The 14026-nt window shown below is 41.0% G+C and overlaps 1 protein-coding gene across 2 annotated transcripts in view; it reads left to right on the top strand.

The window, feature by feature from the left end:
* RIMS4 (regulating synaptic membrane exocytosis 4) overlaps positions 1 to 14026 on the top strand; it is a gene marked incomplete at both ends in the record, with an annotated part of 93737 nt that overhangs the window by 78201 nt on the left and 1510 nt on the right. For both annotated transcript variants that reach the window (XM_081325959.1, XM_081325958.1), the window contains 3 exons: positions 7887 to 7999; positions 10225 to 10326; positions 12898 to 13037. In XM_081325959.1, coding sequence (XP_081182085.1) covers positions 7887 to 7999; positions 10225 to 10326; positions 12898 to 13037 — 355 coding nt within the window. The remainder of the gene's footprint in view (positions 1 to 7886; positions 8000 to 10224; positions 10327 to 12897; positions 13038 to 14026) is intronic.

The following is a 14026-nucleotide window of genomic DNA, read 5'->3' as shown; positions in this document are numbered from 1 at the left end:
CGCTGGCAGAAGTAGCCATGAAAGTCATCGCCTACGAAGATAGTCACGGCGACAACCCCCGATCCCCTGATAGCGGACCCAGTGGGTCTGTGCACCAGGAGGACGGTGCCTACAGCGCCCCAGAAGACGATGACGTCTCCTTGGACATCGATGCCGTTCAACGCCGATTCGAGAGGCTCAAGTCCCAGCGCAACAGCCGAGGGGGTTCTTTCAACAACAAGAGCCCCAGCTACCAGCCTAGCAAGGCCAAATGTGCCAGCTGCGGTGGAAACCACCCGAGGGCATCGTGCCGGTTCCGCAGTGCCAAATGCCACGGATGTGGGAAAACAGGTCACCTCAAAGCCGTGTGCCATAGCCTAAGCCGAGAAAACCTACACGAATTGGAGGTGACGTCTGCAGGTACGAACCGACCCACACCCAGGGAAAAACAAATTTTTAAACCCCTAGTACTAAATGTTAAGGGAAGTACAGGGAAAAATACGATCCACACCATCCTTAAGCCCAAAGTTAAGGTGGACGTCCTAATCCACGGAGTTCCTTGCGAGATGGAGGTAGACTCGGGGTCCTTCGTCTCTCTTATCTCATGGCAAACTTACAAAAACATTTGCAGCTGTAGTTGGCAGCAACCTGTTTTGCAACCCACTAAACTCCGCCTGGCGGATTTTCAAAAAAAACCCATTAAGCTCAAGGGAAAAGCCTCAGTCCCAACGGAATTTAGACAATTTAAGGGACCCCTCACTATATTAGTCACACAAGAAAACAGGACCAGCCTGCTGGGGCTGGACTGGTTCGAGGCATTAGGAATAGCACTGACAGGCGTCAACGCCATTCAGCTGTCAAACTTAGACACCGTCTGCCATCAGTTTGCAGACGTTTTTGATGGCTCGTTAGGAAAGTATACAGGACCCCCGGTGTCACTAAAACTGAACCCTAACGTAATGCCCATAAGAATTAAGGCTAGGAGGGTCCCATTTGCTTTAAGAGACAAAATAGAAAACGAACTTGACAGGCTAGTTAAACTGGGAGTTTTAGAACCAGTCGAAGGGGCCGAATGGGAAACACCTATAGTGACCCCGATCAAGCCCAATGGACAAATTAGACTCTGCGCGGATTATTAAGCCACCCTGAACCGCGCATTAAATGCCCACGCTTACCCGGTTCCGGCTGTCAAAGACATCCTCGCGGCCATTAAGTCAGGCGCCATTTTCGCTAAATTAGACTTGGCGCAGGCGTACTTACAACTGCCTGTCACCCCTGACACCGCCCTAGCACAGACAATTGTCACGCACAAGGGAGCCTTCAAAATTAACCGCCTACAATTCGGCATATCTGCATCCCCAGGGATTTTTCAGGAAATTATGGAGAAAACACTCAAAGGAATCCCTGGGGTCTGCCCATATTTTGACGACGTCCTAATTGCAGGGGAATCCGAAAGGGACCTAGCGACCAAACTGACAAAAGTGCTCCATAGGTTCAGAGCAGCAGGGCTTAAATTAAGGCGGGACAAATGCTCCATAGGGGTGCCTTCAGCGGAATTCTTAGGCTTCAAAATCGATGCAAAAGGGATACACCCCACTGAGTCTAAAATAAAAGCCATCAAAACAGCCCCAATCCCCAAAAACAAACAAGAACTGCAAGCCTTCCTGGGGTTAGTTAATTTTTACCACACCTTCCTGCCACATAAGGCTACCATAGCAGAACCCCTCCATAGGCTTTTAGACAAGGGCACCCCGTGGTCTTGGTCCCCGCAGCACGATTCAAGCTTTAGACTCCTAAAAAACTTGCTGTCCAGCAACGCCACCGTAGCACTGTTCAACGAACAGTTACCCCTTTGTTTGGCATGCGATGCCTCCCCCTACGGCATCGGAGCAGTCCTAAGCCACCTGACAAAGGAAGGAACCCAAACTCCTATAGCGTTCTATTCCACGCTGTCAAAACCTGAGCGCAATTATGCTCAAATCGATAAAGAGGCTTTAGCCATAGTGGCCAGTGTGAAGAAGTTTCACGACTACCTCTATGGGCGCCAAGATCACAAGCCCCTGTTAGGAATTTTTACAGTCAATAAACAAATGCCCCAAATTTTGTCTCCCCGCATCCTCAGATGGTCTACCTTCTTGTCAGCCTATTCTTTTACACTAGAACAGAAGCCAGGGAAAAGCATGGGTCATGCAGACGGGCTTAGCAGGCTTCCCCTACCAGAGATAGACCCGGACCCCGCACCAGCTGGAAAAATACTAGCTATCTCTGAATTACCAGAATGCCCCTTATCAGTCAGGGACATTTCTTCCGCCACAGCTACAGACAAAATCCTGGGCAGAGTCTTAGGTTACGTGACTTCAGGATGGCAAACCACACCCCCAGGGCCAGAATTCCAACCCTACTTTCTAAAACAAAAAGAATTATCCTCCTACCAGGGATGCATATTATGGGGCAGCAGAGTAATAATTCCTGAAAAACATAGGACCAAAGTCCTAGCAAGCCTGCACGAGGGTCACCCAGGAACTGTCAAAATGAAAGCTTTAGCCAGAAGCTACGTCTGGTGGCCTGGCCTCGACAAGCAAATAGAAACACATGTGGCTGGGTGTTACCCCTGCCAACTTGTCAGAGCCGCCCAGCCCCAAGCTCCTGTACACAGGTGGGAAACAACAAAAACACCCTGGTCCCGCGTCCATTTAGACTTTGCAGGTCCCTTCCAGGGACAAATGTTCCTAATCGTGGTAGACAGTTATTCCAAATGGTTGGAGGTGGCCCCAGTCACAAGCACGACCTCTGCAGCCACAATACAGGTGTTAAGGGGTTTGTTTGCCACACATGGGCTTCCAGATGTATTAGTCTCCGATAATGGCCCCCAATTTACTTCCCATGAATTCCAGAGTTTCACAACGGCGAACTCTATTAGACACACCACCACGGCTGCGTTTCATCCCTCGACGAACGGCTTGGCTGAGGTGATGGTAAAGTCAACCAAAGAGGCACTGCGGAAAATCATCACCGGCAATTGGCACCGCAGACTTGCACAATTTCTGTTAGCGCAGCACACCACCCCATGCACGACCACCGGAAAATCCCCAGCCGAACTCCGCTGGGGCAAACGACTTACGACCAGATTAGATCGCTTACACCCAGATAGAACCCCCGCAGACCCAGAACTACCCATCCGGCACAGAACTCTCAATACCGGGCAGGCCGTCTGGGCAAGAAACTACGGAGGTGGCAATAAGTGGATACAAGGGGTTATCATAGAACAGACTGGACCCTTGTCATACATCGTCGATACCGGAAACAACAACCACCTCCGTAGACACATCAATCAGTTACGGCAACGCAGCCCACAAAACATGGGGGGAAGGGGGAGCAACGAAATGCCAGCAAACCCCCCCCCCCGAGCAAATACCGTCACACCAAAGCCACCCCGAACAAATGTCATCACAACAAAACCCCGAGCATAATGACTTTTTCCAGCAACACGCATCCAACGAGAGGGACCCGGAAACCGAGGAGCCAAACCCCCTGCCCCCCGAGCCGGACTCTAACAGGGACACAACACCAAGGGTCGAGGAACGGGCAGATAAAACACCCCCCCGACGTTCTGGAAGAGCAAGGAAACCCCCCGCCTACCTGAAAGACTTTGAATGGGGAAAACCGCAAAGAAACAGCCGGGGTAACGTTCGACCCAATCAGAGGGAGGGGTAAGGGGTGTTATGTATTTACATGTTTAATCATACATTAAATAATTCAACGGGGCTGAGGTAAAAGCCGCAGCAGCTTTTGACAGCTGTCAAAAGCTGCCGGAGATCAACCACGCAGGCGCAAGCCGGTTGACAGCTCTCGGCTGTCAAAGTCGCCGGCTACCGCGCACGCGCCACCAGTTTGACAGCTCCGAGCTGTCAAACCGGCCCGACACCGATTGGCTAGAACAAACATAGCGGGAAACCGGCTCAGCCCCGATTGGTTAAACAGCTGACAGCTGTGAGTATAAATAGGAGCGCTGTTGACTTGTTCTTTGCCTGGTTCAGAATAAAGTTAAGTTCTGTTTAAACCTGCTGTCCTGCCTGCTCCTTCAAAGCAACTATCAACTGAATTTGTGATCTAGCAATACACAAACAAATACATTAAAAATGCATATGTATTGTCTGCAGAGAAGTAGAAAGACCTTATGGTTTTGTTAATGTCCCTGTCCATATTATAGTGAAGCTTAATATGGACAAGAACTGAAACCTTACGTCTGTACTGGAAGTCAATTTTAAGCTCCATTTGGAATATGCATGATACCATTCTGCTCCATTACACGGTCTGCTCGAACATGACATCCTTAAGATATACTGGTATTACAACTCCCAGAATTCCAAGGCAGTTTGGGGAAGGTCGCATCACAGCAGCAGTATTTTCTATGTCATTATGAAATGGTTAAATTATTATAATTAATAATGAAAAAAGTTTTGCACAGTTTTGCTAATGAATAAACCCAGAAGGTCTACACACCTGTAGGATAAAGACAAAGGGACATTAATGTATCCAAATCAAGAATGGAGGATTCTAACACCTCTGATTATAAATGAACTACCATCTAACAGCTGGTGAATTATACCAGCTACTGACTGTTAACTAACTACATAAATTTGTTCTTATGAACCACACATTTGGCTCTCTATATTCATATAATTTAGTGGAATGGAATGCTTCCTAATGTGGTGTTGGAACAAACATATTTTGCAGGAAATGCATTGTTATTAGCATTCTTTTGTGCAGACTGAGCCTATTTATTTTTACACTGATGACTGAAGACTACACTTTGGTCACTTTCTCATTAGTGATTTCCACTCTCTTTATGTCATCCAGACATCATTGTACTGACATAACAGTAATAAGGACAGGTTTTGTACTATCTCAGCGATGGTTTGATGATGCCATAAAGATGCTTTAGCTTCCTAATGAGGAAGAGCAGGAACTGAAGCAGAAGGCAAAAACAAATAGTGGAACAGGATGTATCACTTTAAATTGCAAATAAAGATGATGTTATTCGTGAAGGTTTCTTTACATAAAATTCTGGAAATCCTTAAACAGAATGCTAGCATAATATGCTGGGATGAAATCTTTCAGCATCCCACCATTGGTTTTTTTTAATTTACAAGGGATTTGGAAGTAAAGCTTGAAATCTCCCCTCCCATTTCTTAAAAGATCCCCATCAATTGATTGGAATGTATAATTTTATGGCATTTTCTTCTGCTAGATGTGTTGCTTGGACATCTGACAAAGGAGCTTATTGCTATAAAATTCCCAATAAAAATCATATAAAGATATTGAAAGCAAACATTACAATATCTGAGAATTCTAAAAAAACCTCAAATGTGGACATATTAATGTTTTCCCAAGTCCAATTTCTATAACATTAGAAACATTATACAATTCCAGTTTATTTAAAAAAAAATGCCCCCCAAAGGAGGTCACTGGTTTACAGTCTCTTCTAGATAATTGCTGCAAAAGTTAACAAACACCAAATTATCAAGGAAAAGTCAAGGACAGATCTTAAGGATCAATGTGACTTCTGCAAAGAAAGTTTGCAAATTTAATATTTAATAAAGTTCTATTTCTTCAAGACTGTCAAAAGCATGTAGACTTAAGGATTTTGCAATTATTATTAATTTGGACTTTCAAAAAAGCATATGATTAAAATCCCTTTAAAAACCCTACATTTACTGTATAGCACAGAAGCGGAAGTCCTCTAGTGATCAATATTTAGCTGAAGAACATATATGTGGAAGGGTTTAAAAGGTAATAATCCCTTCACGCTCTGGCTTGGTACTAGAAATTGTTAATTATTTCATATATGATGCATAGTTAATGACAAGAAGTGATCCAGATTTGTTCAGGAAGATTAAAATAAAACCTGAAGACTAAAGAAATTAAGATTTCATCAAACTGACGGAACAGACATCCCTCTCAACCTTAGTTATGAGTAAAAAGGTCAAAGTAATGTTTACAATACGGTGAACAGAATATAATATAACAAAATTAACTAGGAACCTGGAATTGGGTAATAAACAGCTGTTAAACCTTTGTTGTGCACAGTTAATATATTTAAACCAGGGGATTAAAAAGTGATGTATTTTTTCCTCGCATATTTTTTTAATAAATTAGTTTTTTAAGGTTTTATATTGGATTTATTTATTTTATTTTATTGCTTTATTCCTTTGCTTTTATTTTTGTTGTTACTTCAAACTGTATTGGGGCAATTGGGAGACAACTGAGTCAGCCGTCGAAGAAATAGATCTTGACACTGTGGCTTAGAGCTTGATAATATGATTGGGTGTGATTGCTGTGCAAAAAAACAACTTCCATGTTGGAAGTGTTTAAGATAGGAATTGAAAATAGATCAGTGGAATACATTTATAAAATGTTTAAATGTTTAAAATACTATTTTAAACTGGTTAAAGGTAAAGGTAAAGGTTCCCCCGCACATGCGTGCTAGTCGTTTCCGACTCTAGGGGCCGGTGCTCATCTCCGTTTCAAAGCCGAAGAGCCAGCGCTTGTCCGAGGACGTCTCCGTGGTCATGTGGCCGGCATGACTAGACGCCAAAGGCGCACGGAACGCTGTTACCTTCCCACCGGAGCGGTCCCTATTTTTCTACTTGCATTTTTTACGTGCTTTCGAACTGCTAGGTTGGCAGAAGCTGGGACGAGTAACAGGCGCTCACTCTGTTACGCGGCACTCGGGATTCGACCCGCCAAACTGCCGACCTTCTGATCGACAAGCTCAGCGTCCTAACCCACTGAGCCACCACGTCCCTTTGGTTGCTGCCTCTCAAACAATTGTATTGCACTATGCAGCTGGAAAAGATGAGAACAGGACAATCAAAACAATAAAGACACTGGAACAAATCTGCAATGAGCAAAGAGCACATGTTCAAAAACAATGAGCATGATTTGGGAGACATTTTACATTAGAGAAAAAACCTATGCTTGAATAAGATGAGGGATGATATTTGATTATAAAATTATATATAAATTAGGGTTTTTCTCCCTCTACAGCTGACTGGAAACTTGAGTAAGAATCCTCTTTCAAACTGATATCTCTGGACATTGCAGATACATTTAACTGGTTCCTGTGATAACACTATTGAACTAAGTAGCTTTGTGGTTTAATCCAGGAAGATTTGTTTTATATTCTTAAATTACAATTATTATATTGTAAACTTTTGGATAGTGTACAAAAAGTACCAATATAAGAAAAAGAAGAATCCAAATAATAGAAATAGGAAGCATGTTAGTATTGAAGTAAGAAAAAATACAAAGACAAAGAGGTGCCAAAATAAAATTTGGAAAAAATATCAACTTATTTTGTAGCAGATTCAATATGTCACACCATGTTATTATAATTCCTGAACAGGATCTTTAATATTCTGTAAGAGTAGATAGATTTTGCCCCCCCCCCCCATCTCCAGCACTTTCATCCAGTATAAATAACAAATAGCTGGTCTGTGCAATATTAGAGATTCATTAAAATATTAATTGCAAATGACTTGGCTCTGCAGGATGGATAATTTGTATTTTTCTGCAGTATGGGGGGGGGGCAGAGGAGTACAGTTGAGAAGGGGCAAACATCTAAGATTTGCGTAGGAAATTATATTTTCCTCAAATTATTTTACCAAGAAGGGAACTCTTTGCCTGTAATTATCTGTACCTGCTCACACATATATATTTCCTAAATTAGAAAGAGAAATTCACTGAGAATGACATGTAACAATCTGTATGAAAATCAGTGAGAATGGTATCTATAGAAATAGTTACTCATTCTATGCATATCTTCAAGTAATTGTCGTCTATTTCATTGTTGGCCATTGTAAAGACTTGAAATAATAGTCAGTGCTAACCTACTGATTTTGCAGCTTGAATTTCAATGGAGTTCATCTGGCATCTGCTGGGCAGTTCAGTGATTTCTTGGGCAGCATGGGACCAGCACAGTTTGTGGGTCGCCAGACCTTGGCCACTACCTCCATGGGTAAGAAACAAAAAAATATTTTTTTATTTTATTTGAATGTAAGTATTCATTTAGCCAGTGCTTTTTTTTTTTGAAGAAAAAAAAAGATGCCAGAACTCACACATGTCATACAACCCACCTTGCCTACCCTACAAGGTTCCATCCAAAAAAGGTGCCAGAACTCCGTTCTGGGCGTTCTATGACAAAAAAAAGTTCTGCATTTAGAACTATTTATCTCTGTGGTGCTTTACAAAGAATAGGTTTGATGAATCCATATCACAAGAAGTCAGGGGAAACAACAGGGGAAGATGTGGACAAAAATAGGAAAGGAATAAGTCCTAATTTCAATGATATACTTTGTCTTAACAGTTAAAAGGATACAGAGATTAAAAGGTTTTCCAATGTTCATAAGGAAGCAACCAGTGCAATTGAGACTGACAGATTAAGCTGAAGGAGAAGCAAATGAAAAACTATATTCTCTTCAATTTAGTGTTCTGCTACTGTAATCTTCTGTTCTCTGAATGCTGTAACATTCTGTTTATTAAAAAGGACCCATTTTCTTCCTAGCCTTCCAACACTTCCTTATATATAGGATGTCTAAGGGATCAAGGCCATCCTTTTCTCTCTCATCACAGACCCTAACACAGTGGTTCCCAACCTTTTCTATATCCCGCACCCCTAGAACATTTCTGATATATTCATGTACCCCTTACAAAAGTTTGAAATAATGGCAACAAATTATGCATATACACTATAATTTTGAAAACCCAAGTTTTTGCACCCTCTGGAATATTATCTTGCACCACCAGGGAGTGCGAGCACCCCCGGTTGGGAACCCCTGCCCTAACAATAGGCATTGCATTGTAATTAGAGCCTTGCTCATATTGTGTATGAATGCAGAGGGGCATAATCTCTGTCACAAGGCCATGACCACCATCTTGTAGATTTTGCCACTCTACCTCACACATGGATATCCCTAGGCGACCACCTTATATGGTAATCTATGCTCATGTATTAGTTTAAAAAGAGCTACTGAACAATACCCTACTTGCAGAACTGTCTATTACCATACTTTACGTATTAGGACATTATGATGTATAACAATACTATGTAATTATGCTATGATGTTAAGGAGGGATGGAGGGAAGAAAGAAGGAAAGGAAGAAGGGAGAAAAATGGATCTTCTGCAGAACAATCCCTTTGGTGTTTCTCCTTTAGCAGTAGCCTATTCTTTGTAACCCAGTTCCAGAAATGGGCAAAGATAGCTGAAATTAGCCAGACAAGGAGGCAAAACAGAATGATTAGCAGTATTTCTGAGTATTTCTTGAGGAAAAGGTCAAAGAGAACCAGATGGAAAAAGTGCAAGTATGTTCTTCCTGGGCAGATGGTTCCTCCCCCCCCCTTTTTTTCCCTTGTTGATTCAGATAATATCTCTAATTGTAGCTGTTTTCTCCCATCTTATTTGCACTATTGGCCACTGCAGTATTGTTAGAGGAAATATAGCAGTTAAGATGCTGACCTGTAGATCAAAACAACTGAAATTCAGGTCTTCACGTGACCACAGAGCTTACTGAGAGATTTTTGGGGGGTTGTTCTTCTTTCACAGCCTTACATACCTCAAAAGGTTGATACTGAATAAAATCATGGGGAACCCTCTATGCAAACTGTCTTGAACTTCCCTAGAAAAGGGAAGCTCTATAAAATTAATAGCAATAGCATTTAGATTTATATACTGCCCCATAACACTTTACAGCACTCTCTGGGCAGTTTACAATGTAAGCTTTATTTGCATATTGCCCCCAATAATCTGGGTCCTTTTTTTACTGACGTCAGAAGGATGGAAGACTGAATCAACCTTGAGCCATGTCAGGATTCAACTCCAAGCTGTGGGCAGAGTTTGCCTGCAATACTGTACTTTAACCACTGCACCACCAGGGCTCCAATAAACAAGCACAAATAAAGAATCTGAGGACTTAGGTCTCACATGAATATTTCTTCCTCATGGTATATTTAGTGCTAAACTGAATTACCAGGCTGGGGTGAACACAAGATGTCTGGTAGGGCTTGGAAAAGCCATCTCTAAATGTTCTAATTTCTCTTAGAAATAATCAGTACTCAACAGTCCCCTTATATTTAAAAGCCTTTCAAATGCAAAGAATCTGTTGAATATTGGTCTTTTCTATGGGATGTTGGGATTAAACACTAAAACCATTTGGCTTTTAACTTATACCTTGCTTGGTACACAGGAGATGTGGAAATTGGATTGCAAGAACGCAATGGACAACTGGAAGTGGATATTATTCAAGCCCGAGGATTGACCGCAAAGCCCGGCTCTAAAACCCTTCCAGGTACTATATTTCAATCTCAGTTATTTCTTCCTTTTAAAAAACTGTTGTTTCCTCTCTGTGGTTACAAAATGCTGGATTATAGCTGCATCCCTGTTGTTGTTAACAGAAGCTGCTTAAATCTAGAAAGAATAATCAGTAAGGATGAATGATTTTACAGCAATTTATTTCTCTGAATAGTGCAGCCACTTTAGGCAAATTGAACATATTTTTTAAACACTATTGTCTAAAATGATCAGATATCTCAGATGGTAAGGAACTGAACCTGACTTTTTTCTGTGCTTAGGATCAACAAAGAGATTCAAGTATTTCAGCAGCTCCCAACCTTTTCTATACCCTGCACCCCTAGAATGCTTCTGATATATTCTCGCACCCCTTACAAAAGATCAAAATAACAGCAACAAATTATACACTATAATTTTGAAAGCCCAAGTTTTTGCATCCCCTGGAATATCGTCTTGCACCCCCAGGGGGTGCAAGTACCCCTGTTGGAATCCCTGATGTATTTTAATTCCTGGATCCAAAACCAACTTTTCATTGCATGCTAAATATTTTAGTGATAGCTGCATGACTTTAAATCCTTTTGTGAGAAATTTTCAGAAATGGATAAACACTTTTAAAGATGTTTACAATGAAATCCATACCTTTTGAAAAGTTGCAACCCATTCTAAGATAAACCCAGACCCAAGCAAGACTAGAGTAAGGCTTGAAACCTTTTGCCAATATTCTATTTTAGCCAGCTAGTCTATTCCTGCCAATCTCCTCCCATTAGTGCCCTTCACCTTTCCTTACCATTGTGTAGGGTATAACCTGGGAACTAATCTGAGAAGACATTGATATGCCACTATGTAGGCAGATAGGCCAACTTTGCCAGTGACAATTTACCCAAACAATTCCTGAGTTTGCAGCGATATTCAAGAAAAGACATGGCTGGATAGGCAGGGATGTTAGCTACTCTGCAAGCTAACATGACTGCATGGAGTAAGCAATCTATTAGGGTACTTCTTTGCTTGCAAAAGGGATGAGGAAGGTATGAGAAAGGGAAGATCAAATAGTTTTGTTATTCTCCTTATACATTTTTGTATTTTTTGCATTTCTGTTTCAAGGCATTGAGAAGTATTATTGCAAGATGATGGATCATGAGCAAGAACAGTCCATTGATTGTTAAAACTTAGCAGGAACCGTTGGTTGGTATCATGACTTTATTATAAAGTCTCTTACAGAGATAAAGTTCATGCAAGATAGTGAGAAAAAATCTTCCAACCATTGCTAAGAATTGGGTTTTTCATTATAATTGTGAACTATCATTGTAGTTGTAAACAAATCAAGATATCGCTGTGGGAAATTAATTGCACTCCATGTAACACAATTTAATTACATATGAGTGGTCTTGTCATGTGTGATCCATAGCAGAAACACAGTATGTGAAGATTAAGGTATATCTCTTTTCCCTTCCTGCTATGATTGGAACAAAAATTCATCCCTTTGTGCAAGGGAAGGAAACCCCCCTTCTTACTTTTCTTACTGGGAAACTTACTTTCACAAGCTCTTTAGCTATAAGAATGGGATAAAAATTTTGTTCAATAGGAAGAAATAAGGTGTTCTGTCTCTTTGCACTGCTTTCCCAGTAAAGACTCAACACATACATATGTGCATGTCTACTAGCAGCCAATACAACTCACAAAGATGGGTGTTAATGCTACTGAACTGATTAATGTTGATCACTGTGTGAAGAGTTGTATTTTGCACCAATTGCAACTTCTGAGTTGCCTTCACAGGAGGCAGGCAGCTTAACTGGGAGATGAGTCACTGTTTTCTGTACTTCCAGGCAATTATGCAACTGAAAAACCAGCAAAGCTGGCTTAAAGTTCTCTGGCCATGGTCCTCATCTGCTGCCCTATTGAAGCTGTGAAACCAGAAGAACCCTCAGTTTGTACAACAGCTTCTTCAGATAAACACAATTTCATCCATTCATTCCACAATTTTGTTCCTCAGATTCTTCAGATAAATACAATTCCATCAAGAGTAATAAATGAAGCAAATGGGGACCAGAAGGCATTTGTATAAACAGTAATATTGTCTTAATGAGATTCAGTTTCAGCTTGCTCACCCTCATCCAGTCCCTACAACCTTTGGAAACTAGATCAAGACAGCCATCAAGCAAAGTACAAACTGAAATATTTTAAGTGAAGCTGAGCTTCAGTTGAGTTTCTTGTTAGCAATACAGAAATGGTTTGCCGCTACCTTTTTCTAAAATATATTTTGACTTTTCAGCCTAGCTTACAGCCTTGATATTTCCTTGAGATTCAAGCAGTAGTCAGGTTTGATCTTAGATAGCTTCAGAGCCACTAAGATCAGCTAAGCCAAGTATTACTCTTTGCTGAGACACACAAGTGAAGAATCCTTCTTTTTTAAACTTCTTAAAAATAAAGCCAGTAACTATACAGGAAACTCTTTCCACAAAACAGCTTCCTGCCTGTGAAAAAGCTACATGAGCTACATGGTGGATTTTTTTTTTAAAAAAAAATAGGCTTTGAACTTACCGGTACCATGAATCATATGCTTTTCTTCCAGCGGCCTACATCAAGGCCTATCTCCTAGAAAATGGGGTTTGCATTGCAAAGAAGAAAACTAAAGTGGCTCGCAAATCTTTAGACCCCCTGTACAATCAAGTGTTACTTTTCCCAGAGAGCCCACAAGGCAAAGTACTTCAGGTACGGTGCAATTTGTTCACTTTATTTACATTCCACCTTGCCATTAAAGTTGCTTTCAAGACACAATCAAAACTAGATAAAATAACATTATGATCAAAATTCTTTAAATGAACTGAAAAGCATACCAATATTGGGGGGGGCAGGTACCAAAATCTAATTAAGGAGCAAGACAGTTTAACCATCAAAAGCCCAATGAAATGCATTTGCTTGCTGGCAAAAAGTCAGGAGAATGCACACAAGGGTGCTGCACCAGTCAGAAAGTACGGTAATTCCAGATCTTAGTGTTTTCACAACATCAGCAAACCACTTTCTTTCTGGCTTTTCTGCAGAATGAACTAGTATTTTCCTGCTGCAATGTTGTGTTTGTTTGAAATGGTGTAGCAGGGTGCTCTTCCTCCTGCCTGCAGAGGTTGTTTAAGGGAGATGCTATTCTGAGGGCTTTGCACTTCCACTTAATAGTTCAGCCAAAAGTAGCAGAGGTAAATTTGATCAAAGTTTTCTGTTTTACTTTCTCTTCAGCAGGAAAAAAAATCTTATAATGACAGGTTGTTTCCTGCCACTCCTGTGAAAACACTGCTGAGGAAAAAATATTGCTACAGGATCCTGAGCAGCAACCTTAGAGTTTGTTCAGTGTTCTCAGCATTTCAAAACAATAGAATAAACTCATAATCAGAATTGGTTTATAAGCAGCTTTTGAGATTTTGGGAAATGAAAATAGTAGTCAGGTGAAGTACTTGAAATCAAAGCTGCATTTCCCTCTTTTTGCAGGGAATTTCTGAAACTATCTCTCGTATTCCTGGCAAATATGCTCCCAGCTTGTTTGTTTATTTTATTTGATATATATGGCCACCAATATGAAAGAGTAAAACATTAAAACATTAAAACTAAAACACGTTCTAAAATAATAAACCCATGGGAATATTAAAACAAACAGGTTAATGAAATAGAAATAACAATAATAACAGAAGCAATTGAAGCCAACCAACACA

Source organism: Vipera berus (genome assembly GCF_964194415.1).
Source record: "Vipera berus genome assembly, chromosome: 3".
Classification (NCBI taxonomy): domain Eukaryota; kingdom Metazoa; phylum Chordata; class Lepidosauria; order Squamata; family Viperidae; genus Vipera; species Vipera berus.
This window is presented reverse-complemented; position numbering and strand designations above follow the sequence as displayed.